Below are 15952 nucleotides of genomic sequence, written 5' to 3'. Positions count from 1 at the left end.
GGGCGGAGTCTGGTGGCTGCCTGCTGTCACAGCTGTCCTGCATTTACCATCGTCAGGAACCCCTCTTAAGGAACAGCAGGAGCACCAGTCTTCGCCAGATCGTTTTGCCTAGTGGTAACCTGGCCAGCTCTCACCCGAGATCAATTCTCTAAGGAAAGAGTTTTTTTGCATTGACCTTTTTTTTTTTTTTTCATGTTTCGGTCCCATCCCAGCCTGCTTCCCGGAACCTGACGGATTCCCCGGCTTCCCCTCTCGCCCTCCGCGGCTTGGGAGAACTCCTCCAGCCAGCCGGATCTTTACCTCTCCCTCAAGCGTGGATTCTATCTACCGCACCGCTCCTGCCGCCTGGACCCCTGTGCCTCTCTGCCTCTCCAGCATCTTCCCCGGCCACGGATCCCGAAGTCCCTCTGCTGCCAAAAATAAAATATGTTTATTTCTCTGAATCCCGCTTTTGAGTCCAACCCTCGTTCTGGCTATCACCCCATGACAATCTGAGAATGTCTATGAGGAGGACGTCCTCCAACACCAGCTTCTCCTCCTTCGCCGTGGTTTGGATGGGTTCTCTGCACATGTGGTTTGATGGACAGGAGTCCTGATGTGATGGACAGCTCTTCTGCGGCCCCCTGGTGTTCATGTTCACAGCTACCTGCTTCCTCTTCTCCTATTTCCACCACCACGCCCTCGTGACCCTCATGTGACGATGTCATCTTTTGTTGTTTCCCTCAGGCTCATCTTCTCCATCGCTCACGACTTTCCCCGTTCCTCCTCTCAGATGGAACAGAGGTTCTTGTTCTGGATGCTGGGTTTCACAAAGGGACTGTTTGAAGTTCTCCTTTTCTCTGCATGTGGCGGGAAGGACCTGGCCTCTCCTGTGCAGCTGCTGTCATTTCTGGGTACAGCTGAGGGGGGGCATGGGTGTCTGCACTGAGAGGGGTGACATCTTGACCGGACTCACAATCTGCTTCTTCTTCTCCTGCCAGTCCAACCGCAGGTTTGGGGGTGTTTGGGTGGACTGCCCTCCAGTAGGCGAGCAGCCGCTTGGTGCAGACACGTCTCTTCTTACTTATCCAAGCGGCCGGCTCCCACATAAGCCGTAGTGGCTTGGTTTCCTGCTGCTACAGTCTCCCTCCACACCTTGCGCCTGTCTTCACCCACAGGTGGTGACCTGGTTGGGAACCACCCATTCTTCTGCCATCTTCTCAAGCATCTCTTCATCCTCCTCCACTCCCTTTCTCTTTCTTTGGGCTCCATCTGATCTTCATCTGCTCTCTGGTCCTTGTAAAAGTAACCATGATGCAACCTGGTGTATCTAAAGAACCCTGAGCTGTCCCTTTTGTCCCAGGAGCTATTGTGTCACTGACTATGAGGAGACAAATGATGTAAAGTCTAAACTAATGAAACGTACAAAACATGTTGAATCAGATTGACAACTGAAATCAGCAATGCAAAGTAAACTACTGGATCTGAAAGTGAGACAGTCAATGAAAACGCTGAGTCAAAGTAATAACTACAATACAGGTCAAAACGCCATCAATACAGGTCAAATTATCCAAAAAAATCTCAAACTGCTCCAAGAAAATCAAACCAGTTTTGACTTGAGCAAATTCAAAATAAAAGTCCAACTCAATGAAACCTGAGATTAAACTTATACAATACGGCGTAAACACTTCCACAGGAGAGAGAAGAGGAAACCCCAAAAACCCAATCATCTTAAGGTAAAATCCCTAAAGTCATAATTAAATTCAAACTAAAAAGCCAATTAAGAAAGTAAAAGTCTAAGCCTGTAATGATAATCGATCAGGAATTAAATCCTTATATGTTTAAACGTTGAATACCATTCAAAAGTTAACTAGTAGTGATGATGTAACCTTAACTCAAAGCATGATGCAATAATAACTTCCTTAGATCAAATCAACATAAGGGCGCCTGGGGAGCAGTTAGGGGTTTGGCCGTCTTGCTTAGGGACGTTTTGACTTGGGATTTGAACCACCAACCCTGCGGTTTGCAGCACACCCTCTGTACTCCATGTGCCACGGTCACAATGATGGAAATCACAACAAAGTCTGATTTTAAAATGTAAGTTGTATCTTTTACCTTCACTCTGTATATCAGTGTTGAACTAAAGAGAAAATGAAACTGTTCTCTCTCCCTTTGACTCTACATCATGTTCTTACTCCTCCAAACCATATGAGGCTGTTAACAGCTGATGATCTAACAGTTTTTCCCCACAGAGGAAGTAACTCACTCTGAGCACATGGGAGGTAGAAATGCTGTGCTGCTCAGGTCTTAACGTTACATTGTGGCTGTTCATGTGTACAGTAATTATATGACATAAATGACTATGAATTGTGTTTGATTCATATTACAACTATTTTATTAAACATGCTAATTGTAGTGGCCGTTTGTCCTTGTTACCAACACATCTTTGAATCAAAGGGTCACTGCTGCACCTAGTTTTTGTTTTCTGTCACGCAGTAAGAAAGCGGATTGTCTGGCCGATCTTTTCCTTTGTTTCGCCTTTATTCCACAGGATCCACAACACATACGATACAACTTGTCTGCCTTCCTATGCAGTGCTCTGTCTCACTGTCTCACTGCTAAACACTATTAGTCACCCAGGTGCATGCTGGTCCCACCTGGCTGTGCCCCTAAGTAACCTCCAGGTGCGCACAGCATCAGCCAATTAGTGATCCAATTACCCAAACAATTAATCCAACTATATTCAAGAATAAGTAACTAAATAATAGCTCCCACATCAAGCTGACGATAAACCTGAATGAGCATTAATGCAACACCCTGAAATGAAAATAGATGAACACTAACAATCAGATGCATCTACTCAATTCACATGTGGCCCCCTGGACATGTCTTCATTTAGTGTGTAACACTCACTAAATGACTTCAGCTTTGGAGTCACATTCTAATACTTCCTTCTGCATGACAACAGGAACTTGTTCTTTGCTCCTAAAAAGCCCAGAAATATCTTATGGAGATAAATATTGAAGGTCACCGAAACTCTGTTATATACATACATATGACACAAATACATATGAAGTGTGCATTAGTGTCACGGAAGTCCAAATATAATATGTAATACTGTCCCATGTGAGCTTGTTTTGAGCATTAATCAGTCAGTAGCATTTATTCATAGAGAGATTGATCCCGATCGTCCTCTCATTGAATCATCTTCATGAATCCATTTCACTGACGACACAAATTAAAAGCATTCACCTCAAAAAGAGAAGCATCCGGAAGCTTCCCATCAGGGAGCCAGGAAGTAGTCGGTGACGGTCCTCATGCGTTTGTGCGTGAGGAGGTCAAGCCGAGCCATGAAACCTGGAGAAACGTCCACATAGAATCACCTTGGACCTTCATATCAGCCCTGGACATGGCTGGAGATCAAAGTGACCTACGATGAGTTTGACACACCTGCTTTAGAGCAGAATGAGGATGTACTTTATTGTAATCATTTCTTTCAGCTACAATAACCATGTTATTAAGAGATGGAAAGTTAAAGCCGTTCCTCTTTCTGTCCACGCTGCACAACGCGTGTTTTATTGCATTTAGTGGCAATGCTGCTGCTGTTTGTCTTTTATTTTGGCGGGAAATCACGTTTAACACTTTCAATACTCCACTTTGTGAGGAGATAAACTCCACCCTGTTATCAAATGTGTGCTTGTGCTTTGTGTGTTTTTGTTGGTGACTTAAGTGTGATATTTGGTGCAGAATGAAAGCTTCAAGTTGCACCTGAAGTAGCGAGCTCAGTAGTTTGTGTTGTTGTGAGACAACTCTGCGTGAAGGTTAATAAGGTTAATAAAGCAACTTATTCATTACTCATTTCTTTATTTACTCACTTCCTTCTTCAACATGCTGCACCACCAATGTTTCCTCTGTGCTATTGACACAGCAACAGGGCTGTAGAATAAATACAGATATTATGGAGGAAATAGTACAAAAGTCAATAGTACAGCATCTTTAAAAAGGATCAGAGTATTTCATGTCAAAAGAAATAATACAGCGTGTTGAAAGCATCTTTATTTGATGGCCTGTTTAAACATGTACAGTTGTTTCCAATAAAAGTCATTTATTAACATTAGAGCCAAACAATTCTATTTCTGTTAAAGTAACACATGGAGTAAATGTTGTAAATGACATTATAGGGAATAAAAACACAAGTAACGCATATTCAATATTTCCTTGAGAGGTTTGCTGAACCATTAAAAAGCTTCTTGTTCAAAACAAACCTGATTATGTGAAATTAGATTTGATTTCACTCAACAGATTTAGAAAGATTTGAAGTTAAAATGGGCTCAAAAAGAATTACACATTCATATTTTCCTTCTTCACCTTGTTTTTATTATTGCTGATGAAGCGCACACACACGTAAGGACACATTTGTCTCATATGGGGGGACAGATGAAAGAGCGTCTTATAAAATGTCTTCTTGAACACATAAAGATGAAGATTAAAGCCTAATTAGGAGCCAATATCTAAATGATCATCTATTGATTGAAGGAGCACAGCAGCATTAAGCTGAGCTCTTTCACACTTCCATCTGAGTCCCAGAGAGCTGTGGACCCCCCAGAGTCCAGACCAGCTCAGGTACCCCTCACCTGCTCCACCTGCATCTACACCCACATGAACCACCATCAGCTGTACAGACTGAACTATGTGGTGAGCAGAGAGGAAGGTTCTCCACCAGGAGGAGACTCTCCCTCCTGAAGAGGACACAGAGACACTGAGGAACCAGAACCAGACCAGAACCCAGGATAAAGAGGTTCAGTGAATGTGGTGCTGAAGGTGTGGAGGTGGATCAGTGTGTCAGAGGAGACTCTGTAGAAGGACAGAGAGCCAGCAGGACAGTCCACATACACTGCTACTCTACCAGAGGAGGAGGAGGAGGAGGTGATGAATCTTACTGTCTTATTGTGACGGACAGAGTAACCTTCATCAGAGCAGATCAGACTCCAGGACTGATCATTGAATCCAAACAAACGGTCTCTACTGTCTCCTTTCCTCCTGATTCCTCTGTAACTCACTGATACATAAACTCCTCCTCTCCACTCGACCTCCCAGTAACAGCGACCAGTCAGACCAGTTCTACACAGCAGCTGATTGTAGTAGTCAAATCTGTCTGGATGATCAGGATATGACTGATCCTCTATCACACATGTCACCTTCCTGTTGTTGTCAGACAGTTTGAGTTGTTTGTTTACTGTGTTTGTGTCGATTGTGAGTTCACAGGAATCTGATGAGAGAACAAGACACAATACAGCTGCAGTTATTAATCATGTGTTCATCTACTGACACGTTGATGATGACGTCACAGAGGTGAATGAGTGATGTCACAGTGTGAAGATGGTTGAATCTTCATGAATCAAAGCACACTTACACTTCCTCAGACCTGGTCTCAACCATCGGACTCCATCAGGCTTCACCCTGAAAGGAGGAGGGGGGTCAGAGCAGCATGGAGACATGGACATTACATCACTCTCACACACAGCTTTGTCCTTCATGTCCACATGGAGCACCTCTTCTTCTTCTACCACTACTTACAGACGACCACAGACTGTCAGTCAGGCGTCACACAGCGACGAGGTGCTGGAATATATTCATGAAGAAGATGAATGGATAACAAATAAGAAATGGACCTGTCACTGTACTTTCACCAGATGTGAATTCAAACGGGAGAAATGACGTCATGCTACAGATCAAGCTTCATGGGACGTGTGCAAAGGAACATTCACATTAAACTGTTTCATAAAGATAAAGCAGATACAGACCATTCAGTATTCACACAATGTGCATGTTTCCATGTTGTCCCCATTTGTGGACAATGTCTCTCCCTGTGGTTCGCAAAACTTTACAAATGGCTTTGTCACCTTTTCCACACTGATGGATCTCAATGACTTTGTTCCTCATTTGTTCCTGAATGTCTTTGGATCGCAGCCTGATGTCTCGCTTGTGAGGATCTTGTGGTCTACTTCACTTTGTCAGGCAGCTCCTATTTAAGTGATTTCTAGATTGAGAACGGCTGTGGCTGGAGAAATGGAACTGGGCTTTCCAAAGATGTGATGAACCTCACTTCATTTATGTTTTCATCACTTTTTCACACAGGGCCATTTAGGTTTGGATTCTTTTCTCCCCTTAATGATACAAACTGCATTTTGTGTTTACTTGCGTTATCTGTGTCTAATATTTACATTAGTTTGATGATCTGAAACATTTAAGTGTGACATGCAGGCATGAAAACGGGTCACGGGTGAAAAGGTGAGAAGGATGTTTCCCCTCTAGGGGTTTTCAGCTGGTTTTGTCCCAGGGACCAACATTCTGAATAGAAAGTCACTGGCCTGTAACCTGGACCTCAAGTTCATAAGAAGAGATCGCGCCAAAGGATCGATCTCTTTCGCCTGACTTCCCGTTAGTGACAGATCGAGACAACACAACGTTGTTTGGTTTCTTTTCTTTCCCTCCAATTCCCAAGTTTCAGTCTTAATGTCGCTGGACGAACTCAAGACTCGCGCTCCACTACGTCCCGCTTCCTTTTCCCTTTTGATTTCATTCCTGTTGACTCCAGAGGACCGGAGAGACAGCTGCTCTCTGACCCCCCGCCGCCTCTGTTCCCAACGAGAAGTTCGGACCCCACGGCCGAAATCGCCTTCATCCACTGAGTTTCCCTACGCGGAGCTCAACTGTCCTCAGTCAGCTGGAAGCTGATGACCAACGCCCATCAAACAGTAACACTGGTTTTCTGGGCAGACTAATTTAGCGTGTTGATATGAACTTGATGTTTATTTGATTTGTTCAGTCATAACGTGGTACGATAGAGTCCGGATCAACGAATCCGCTACCTTTGATTTATGTTTGAATGTGTACCTGCAAATGTCGTAATGTCCCCTGTTGATCTGATGCTGTGATACGTTTGCTGTAAGAGAGTGAAAGCGCCGACTGTGTTACGCTGCTGAATGATGTCTCATGGTCAGAATAGTTCCTTATTTTCTTTTCTTTTCCCGGGTCTCCGCCGTGAGATCCGTTTGCCTGTGGTTTCATTTCGTATCGCCAGCCACATCGTTGGTTCTGTAACTGCACACACATGGATCCGACCATCCTGATTCACGTTGCTGATCTACGTTCCGCTGGTCGCGGGACAGAATCTCCTCGCGCCGCGTCTAAGTATCCCCCCCCTCCTTCGTCCAAGCCGTAGTCCCTAGCAACAGATAGCGTTGCCATAGCAGTGCGACTGTCGTCTTCCTCGTTGCTTTAATACAGGGGTGTCCAAAGTACGGCCCGCGGGCCAACTGCGGCCCGGGATCTATTTTTTATTGGCCCGCAGCAAATTATAAAAATAGAATGGAATGTGGCCCACACATGAAACTTGCCCTTGACTGTATTGTAGTTCTTAGTTTGACCAGTAGGTGGAGCTACTCACTAGCTGCAGTCCTAATGCAGCTTTTCCACAAAAAAAAGGTTTAAATAAAAAAATTCCGCGACGACAAAATGGCAGAAGCAAAGAAACGCAAGATAGCAAGTGAATGCAGAACATTTCAAACACGGTGGGAAAATGAATATTTCTGTGGCATGTTTAAATTGAACGTCATGGTCTTTATATCTTAGACCAAATTGTTTGGCTGTCTATCCATATTGTGCAGGCTTGTAATAATGGGTGTCATTGTGCATTTGAACTAATATGACCGTGATATCTCCAATAAGGGACAACTGAGGAAACCCAAGCCCTCATAGAGTGGCGTGCGGGCAACGAAAGCCTGTTCACAGGCCAACGAAACTCCAGCAAGACTGGATGGGAGTGAGTATTGAGCTTCTATCAGTGTGTAATTATGAGGAGGGCCAGGGTCTTGGGCCATCTCCATCTGAAATATTGATGGGGACATCATTCTTCATCACAGCATATTTAGTAACAGGATGTTTGTTCTGTAATAACCAAATGCAACAACTGTATTAATATTGTTAAATTGGTTATTCAGTTCGTAATATTAAAGAAATGCTGCATTTTACGATTATGCTTTGACTATTTCATATAGTTAATAAAAACGTTTCCATGGATTCCATAATGAATGAGGTCTTGCTGCGTTTTGCAGTAACTCATAATGATGTTTATGCCTCTGTCCATCTGAATACCAACCTCTTAATGTTTGAATACCAAGACGACCATTGGGTGTGTATGCTTTAGTAGGCTAATCGATGGTCAGATGCTGTTACCGTATCGAACCTCCTCTGTACCTGGTGGTTTATTAGGCCTGGATTAAGCTAACCTTGATACACATAACAACTGCCCTATCATTAATAACATCTGTAGGTTTCGTATGTAGAAGGTATCTTTTCTGTAATGTGCCTTTGAGGGCATTGCTCCAAACAATCTGTATTACAACCACCTTGCAGTATCAGCCACAACAGTCAAACAGCAGAGAAAACCACAGCTGACATTAATATAAATGATTACATATCATCAATGCTTTATACTGAATTAAACTTACAGAGAAAGCGAGACATGCTATTATGGCACGTCTCCTCGCCATCCTTCGCCTCATCTTGGATTTTCGCTTGCGTATGTTTCTCCTGAGTTGGGCAGCCTCCTCTTCAGCTTCTGTATACAGTTTGCCGACCGCAACAGCAATATGTATCGGATCCATGTAGTTACTACTCAAATTAATTAATTATTAAATATAATAATACCAATATGTTTTTATTGTGCTCTTCGTTGCCAGCTACTCAATCAGAATACTTTTGCAATTTCAACAAACACCTTCCACAACCGTTAACACGCTGCTGGCTTTTTATACATTTCCACTTGCGTGCGTAAACAAAGACCGCCTACTGTGGTGACGTCATCAAGTCAGCTGCTGTTCCAATTGCGGAAATGTCCGTTCTCCGTTCTCCCGTACCCGTGAGTCAGGACTCCCGAGTCTGTCTCCCGAGTCTATTCTCGCGGGAACGCGAGTCCGTTCTCGCCGTCTTAGGTATTGAGAAACGGCCACTGTTTAACGTTCCCGTCTTCCTCGGTGGTTTGATTTAACGGTCTCACTTCCGCCCCGCTGCTCTCGCTCGCCCCCTAGTGTGATAACCGGCACTCCGCTTGTTGTTGCGCGCAACCGCACCGCCGTTCCTTCCCTGCACCCCCCTCGCCTCCCCCCTCTCTCTCTCACCCCCTCTGTGCTCACACACACACACACACACACACACACACACACACACACACACACTCTGGTTTTGATTGCTTGTTTAGTGAGTAGGTTTAAAATAAGTGTTATGTGGATTGTTGGTTGCAGTTATAGGTGATCTTGATCGGTGTTCCTGTGAGTTAATAAACCCTGTTATACTTTAAAGAACCGTTTTCCTGTGTTCACTTGCGCATTTATATGGTGACCGTTGACATACATCGCCAGTGCTCGAACTTAACTCCTTCCAACATCTTCATTCTCAAGGAGTGAATATCAATTATGAGACTTGATTTATAGTATTGGTTATTGGTCCCTGTTAGCTCAGGGTGGTGCCCCGTTATTTATTCATTCTGAGAAGTATCTTAGTGATTATTAATAATTCTATTAATGTCCATAAGTTAGTTCCTCATTTGCTAGTAACCTAATACGACCCCCTAGCCGCTCCCAACACTTCTCATCCAACCACAATCACATTTACTCCATCCGGATGGCAACATTTATCTGGATGGTGTTTTTGGTATGTTCTGTTCATTTCTACGATATAGTTGATACTAATTCCAGGTCCACCATCAGCTGTTGGTTCTTCACTGAGCGTCTGTGGCCGACTGTCACCTGTAGCTTCAACAAGTCCACTCTTATCATCCAGGGAACCGTCTCTCAGTGCAAAGCACCAAAAGCAGGTGAAGCTGAACTCCTTTAAAACACCAAACGTTCCTCCTGTGATGATCCATCAAGACGCTTTGAACAGACTGTTTCTCTGACTGTTTGTCTCTTAATAATAATGTCTGGACTAAAGGACAAACACACACTGGAGGCAGAGGACCAGCATCTAAACATCCAAGTGTTGTTTGAGTTGTTAAGAGCCCACAAACCTGCAGGGTGACCACGTTGACTCATATCAACCCACCATGATGCCGTCAACGTGTCAGGAGACACTGTCCTCTCTTATAACGTGGAGACAAGACAAAGCTCCAGAGAAACAAGGTTTTCATCACCTTCCTCCCTGTTCAGGCTCATCCTGGCTACTGTTCCTCACTACTTCTGTCTGTGTTGATGGTCTCATGTGGGACACAAACAGTTTGATGAGTCTCTGGTAGTTTGAGGTCAGCTTGGTGTGTCAGGGTCTTATTAACCAAGCTGACAGTGGGACAGAGAAAAGGTTTCCAGCTCTACCTCCTCTACAGACTGATGGTCTGTGGCTGCAGCCTCTTCATACCTGAGAGTGTCCAGTCTCCAGTGAGGGTCCTCCAGTCCAACAGACAGCAGCTTCACTCCTGAGTCTCCTGGATGATTGTAGCTCAGGTCCAGCTCTCTCAGATGGGAGGGGTTGGAGCTCAGAGCTGAGGCCAGAGAAGCACAGCCTTCCTCTGTGATCAGACAGCCTGACAGCCTGCAGACACACAGAATAAGAACACATGTCACATGATCTGAGGGAGCTGTGAGGGCTGGAAGGTCACTGCAGTACTGAGATCCTATCAGGTACAGAGGGGTCACATTAACATGGTTACTGACTGGTTTCCAGTCACAACTAAACACCCACTAATGTACATCAACAACCTGATAACATTACTACTAACTCTATAATGTCAAATATTTACATTATATTGAATATAAACACATTTTATGGAAAGAGTTGGAAAATACATATTTGATTTAAATCATGCAAGCAGAAAGAATCTTATGGATGTAAATAAAGACACCAAGTGGACTTTAATTGAATCCTGACCTGAGATTCTCCAGTTCACAGTGTGGACTCTTCAATCCAGCAGACAGCAGCTTCACTCTTGAATCCTGCAGGTTGTTGTTACTCAGATCCAGCTCTCTCAGACTAGAGGACTGGGAGCTGAGAACTGAGGACAGAGCGTCACAGCTTCTCTCTGAGAGGTTACAGACACTCAGTCTGAAGAGACAACAATCAACAAGAAAAATAACATTGATGTTAAAATTAAATCCTATTTCATATAAAATCAGTTAAGTGTTTATACAAGTACTAGTGTAGAATAGACTATTAAAACAGGAAAGTGATTAAAAAGGATCTTTATTTGCTAATTTAATGTCAGTTACCATCTACACCTTAAATGAGCAACCATCAAACTCCAAGCAGATTGTCACCGAAGCGCCAGAAATCCAAGTTTCAGTCTCTTTTACACCTCTGCTTTTCCCATTTTCCTCAATGAACCATATTAAAATAACATCACGCAGCATGAATAAGAGGATTAATAGGACGACCCTGTGATGATTTATCGTGAGCCAACATTGTGTTTTAATTCCCTCCGTATCAAATGTGTTGGTTCCACAAGGATCCGATGATGTGATGGAAACATAAACAGATTGTTGTCCATAGTTTAGTCTCTTAGCTTATGGCTCCATAGATAAGGTTCATCTTCTGGTGGAAAAAGGTTTTTATGAAGTCGGAAATCCTGATGAACAATGATGATGTTTATGCTGTGGAGTAATTGACTTTGAAATTAATATAAAAATATTTATGATGCGGCACATTAGTTATGTGAAACATTAATTGATGAAGCACAAACAATTTAAACGGACAGATTAATAAAACAATAAGGCTCTCGCTGGAAACGGCTGCTCTTGTCCGCCTGTCGTTGGTCAACAAACGGGGCGCCCTCTACTAGTATTAAAGTCAATATACCGCATTGTCCGCACTCCAAGGGGCAGTTAAAAGGCTTTAATTTCCTCACAAACGACAGTGCCTTATAATCCGGAGCGCCTTATATATATATGGATCAATTGGTTAATCGGTTGATCCATACACGGCGCTCAAGACGCTTTGCCAAACACGCCAAAGCTCGTCTACGACGGCGAGATGCTGAGCGGCGCTCAAGCGCGTGAGATATGGAGCTGCTTTCAGGGCGCGTCGGAGAAACAAAGCTGTCGTTCTCACCGAGCACTTTATGAGATTAAAGAGCGAGAGACGGCGCCCTTTTCTCTACAGTAGCTGAACCATCTTAACGGGGCAAATAAGTTATTCTAAAAGCAGCCGAAGATTTAAGGCGTGGATGGCGAGGGGGCAGCGGGAGCGGACGCACCTCGCAGCATCGATCGGACCCTGAATGCACTTTCTATCCCCTTTCTTCAGTGCGGAAATAGGCTTCTATAGTTGTGTGAATGCATCACTCCAGCCAATCCAAAGACGGGGTTTGTAACCAATCAGGTGTAGAGACCATGGTGACTGGCTCCGCCCCCTTACTGTCAGAAAGAACAACAGCGAGCGCGAGCAGAGACTAACCTTGCGAGCGAGGAAGTTCACGCTCCGCGAGAGAGCAAATATCTCACGCGAGACAGACTTTTGACTGCGGATGTCTGATTTACTCGAGCGCATCGACCTGATTTGCGCTCTCGAATTTTGTGTCAGTCGATGACTTGCCGCCATAAACTGCAGTATCTTATGCGCCTTATTGTGCGGAAAACACGGCACATGAGCTCCGGAGAAAATGGTATACAAAACATACATTGTCGGTTAAAACATTTACGTTTGGTTAAATTATTAAGGTCATTTAATCATTATGTTTTGATCAGAGTTGTAATTAAAGGTTTAGGTGGCCCGCAAAAGATTTTCAAATTGGGTCACGGCATTCTGGAGGTTGGGAAGCGCTGGTTTAAGACATTCAGACAAACTAAATTAATTTGACCTCAGAGTCTCCAGTTCACAGTGTGGACTCTTCAATCCAGCAGACAGCAGCTTCACCCTTGAATCCTGCAGGTGGTTGTTACTCAGATCCAGCTCTCTCAGACTAGAGGACTGGGAGCTGAGAACTGAGGACAGAGCGTCACAGCTTCTCTCTGAGAGGTTAAAGCCACTCAGTCTGAAGAGAAGGATGAAGAAGAAGCAGTAAGTATAAAAGATGGCAGCATATTTAAGTTCTGATGTATGAATTTACTCTCTCTGTACTTACAGAACTTTTTTGGAGGCTTTGACCACTGGCAGCAGCCTCAGAAGAGCCTCCTCTGAAGCAGAGTATTTCTTCAGGTCAAACACCTCCAGATCTTCTTCTGATGACAGTAAGATGAAGACCAGAGCTGACCACTGAGCAGGAGACAGTTCTTCTGTGGAGAGACGTCCTGAACTAAGGAACCATTGGATCTCCTTCACTAGAGAAGCATCATTCAGTTCATTCAGACAGTGAAACAGATTGATGCTTTTCTCTGGAGACACATCCTCACTGATCTTCTCCTTGATGTACTGGACTGTCTCCTGATTGGTCTGTGAGCGACTTCCTGTCTGTGTCAGCAGACCTCGTAGGAGACTCTGATTGGTCTCTAGGGAAAGACCCAGGAGGAAGCGGAGGAACAAGTCCAGGTGTCCATTAGGACTCTGTAAGGCCTTGTCCACAGCACTCTGGTAGAGACGCTTTGGTTCAGGTTCGTCTTTAGAGACTTTAGACACCGCCGAGGTTGTTTGTTCTTCTGACAGCAGATTGACACCAGAGCTGAAGAAGGTCAGATGGACATGAAGACCAGCCAGAAACTCCTGAACACTCAGATGGACGAAGCAGAACACGTTGTCCTGGTACAGTCCTCTCTCCTCTCTGAAGATCTGAGTGAACACTCCTGAGTACACTGAGGCTGCTCTGATATCGATGCCACACTCTGTCAGGTCGGATTCATAGAAGATCAGGTTGCCTTTCTGCAGCTGATCAAAGGCCAGTTTTCCCAGAGACTTGATCATCTTCCTGCTCTCTGGACTCCACACTGGATCCGTCTCAGCTCCTCCACCGTACTTGACCTTCTTCACTTTGGACTGAACCACCAGGAAGTGGATGTACATCTCAGTCAGGGTCTTGGGCAGCTCTCCTCCCTCTCTGGTCTTCAACACCTCCTCCAGAACTGTAGCAGTGATCCAGCAGAAGACTGGGATGTGGCACATGATGTGGAGGCTTCGTGAGGTCTTGATGTGAGAGATGATCTTGCTGGCCTGCTCCTCATCTCTGAACCTCTTCCTGAAGTACTCCTCCTTCTGGGGGTCAGTGAACCCTCTGACCTCTGTCACCATGCCAACACACTCAGGAGGGATCTGATTGGCTGCTGCAGGTCGTGTGGTTATCCAGAGGCGAGCAGAGGGAAGCAGCTTCCCCCTGATGAGGTTTGTGAGGAGCACATCCACTGAGGAGATCTCTGTGACATCAGTCAGGATCTCATTGTTGTGGAAGTCCAGAGGAAGTCGACACTCATCCAGACCGTCAAAGATGAACACGACCTGAAACTCTTCAAACCTGCAGATTCCTGCTGCTCTGGTTTCACTGAAGAAGTGATGAACAAGTCCCACCAAGCTGAACTTCTTCTCTTTCAGCACATTCAGCTCTCTGAAGGTGAATGGAAATGTGAACTGTATGTCCTGGTGGTCTTTGTCTTCAGCCCAGTCCAGAGTGAACTTCTGTGTTAAGACTGTTTTCCCAATGCCAGCCACTCCCTTAGTCATCACGGTTCTGATTGGTTCCTCTCCTCCAGTTGAGGCTTTGAGGAGGTATTCTTGTCTGATGGTTGTTTCTGGTCTGGCTGGTTTCCTGGATGCTGTTTCAATCTGTCTGACCTCATGTTCTTCATTGACCTCTGCAGTCCCTCCCTCTGTGATGTAGAGCTCTGTGTAGATCTCATTCAGAAGGGTTGGGTTTCCTGCTTTAGCGATCCCCTCAAACACACACTGGAACTTCTTCTTCAGGTTGGATTTGAGTTCACGCTGACAAACTGCAGCAGGAATTCCTGAATGAAGACAACAAAGAAGATCAATGAGTCACAGAATAGATTTCAACATGTCTTTCCTCAGAGAATGACTATGAATATATTCTGTCCATCTCTGGAGACATTAGTGAAGGTCTCATGTATCAGCATGGTAAGTCTGTAGAGAAATCCTCTTACTGCTCTGCAGACGCTCAGCCAGCTCCTCCTGCTTCATTCTCCTCAGGAAGTGCACTGAGATCTTCACAAAGGCCTCTCTGCTCCTCCTCTGCTCTTCATCTAGCACCTCCTCATCCTCTTTCTCTAAGCATTCTGGGTAATCTGAACTCATGAACTTCTGGATCTTCTTCAGCTCGTTCTTCACAAATGTGAGGATGTTCTCCTCCAGCAGCTGGAAAAGAACATTCTATGAATGACACCAACTAGAACATGGAAGCCACCATCAGGTCCATGTTGGACAGGCGGACAATCCACTGGTCTACAAAGTGCAGCGTGGGGATGATGGTGAACTGAGGGATGTTAAAGTAGTTGTACATGTACACACCATGAAGATGGAGTCCAGGTGTGTTTGATGCTGCTGGGCAGACGGACCTGTGGGAACCTCTGAGCTCTCCTGGTCCTCTCTGTGGAGGAACATGAACCATCAGCTCACATGGTGTTTGGACCATCAACACCAATACAACATTAGTTAAAGATATTGGCTTCTGTCATGATTGATCATGATGAAAACCAGATGCTAAAGACTGTCGATGATGACGGACAGTTTATTAGTTGAGTGACAGTTAGTCATCAGTTTCATCTGGTTTTAGTTCTTACTGTGGGTCATAACAACGTCTGCAGATCTCTGCATCTGGTCCAAAGTCCTATGGAACTACTCCAAACCTCTTTAAAACGTACCCTGACCTCTAGAAGTCTCCTTAGACCTTCTGAAACTAGTCTTTGGACCTTTTCACAGAGTCTACTGACGATACTTTGTCCAAACCTCTGCATGGAGTCCAGAGACCACGTCAGCTGGTCCACAGAGCACTGAGTTTATTCTAATCACATGTTCAGTCCCAGTCATCTGTCTCCAGAAACCTGCA

At 44.7% G+C, this 15952-nt stretch overlaps 1 protein-coding gene and 1 long non-coding RNA gene across 5 annotated transcripts in view; both read right to left on the bottom strand.

Annotated features, from left to right (window-relative positions):
* Positions 1-4020: 4020 nt before the first annotated feature.
* On the bottom strand, positions 4021-9141 carry LOC144390363 (uncharacterized). Its single transcript, XR_013454396.1, has 2 exons — positions 5393-9141; positions 4021-5248 (listed from the first exon to the last, which is right to left on the bottom strand). It is a non-coding gene; the product is annotated as an uncharacterized LOC144390363 (long non-coding RNA).
* Positions 9142-9687: 546 nt separating this feature from the next.
* The window catches only part of LOC144390270 (protein NLRC3-like), a 199399-nt gene continuing 193134 nt past the window's right edge, over positions 9688-15952 (bottom strand). For 3 of the 4 annotated variants that reach the window (XR_013454330.1, XR_013454327.1, XR_013454328.1), the window contains 5 exons: positions 15415-15493; positions 15051-15261; positions 13091-14894; positions 10903-13000; positions 10393-10566 (listed from right to left, as the gene is read on the bottom strand). Coding sequence is in view for 1 of the 4 variants with exons in the window: in XM_078096745.1 (XP_077952871.1) it covers positions 10305-10566 (262 nt within the window). In the remaining 3 variants the exon portion in view is untranslated. Of the gene's footprint in view, positions 10567-10902; positions 13001-13090; positions 14895-15050; positions 15262-15414; positions 15494-15952 lie in introns of all 4 variants that reach the window. The other variant, XM_078096745.1, reaches the window with a different exon arrangement.

This window comes from Gasterosteus aculeatus, chromosome 21 (genome assembly GCF_964276395.1).
Source record: "Gasterosteus aculeatus chromosome 21, fGasAcu3.hap1.1, whole genome shotgun sequence".
NCBI classification, from domain to species: Eukaryota; Metazoa; Chordata; class Actinopteri; order Perciformes; family Gasterosteidae; genus Gasterosteus; species Gasterosteus aculeatus.
Note: the sequence above shows the minus strand (reverse complement) of the source record. Positions and strands in the feature narration are given on the sequence as shown.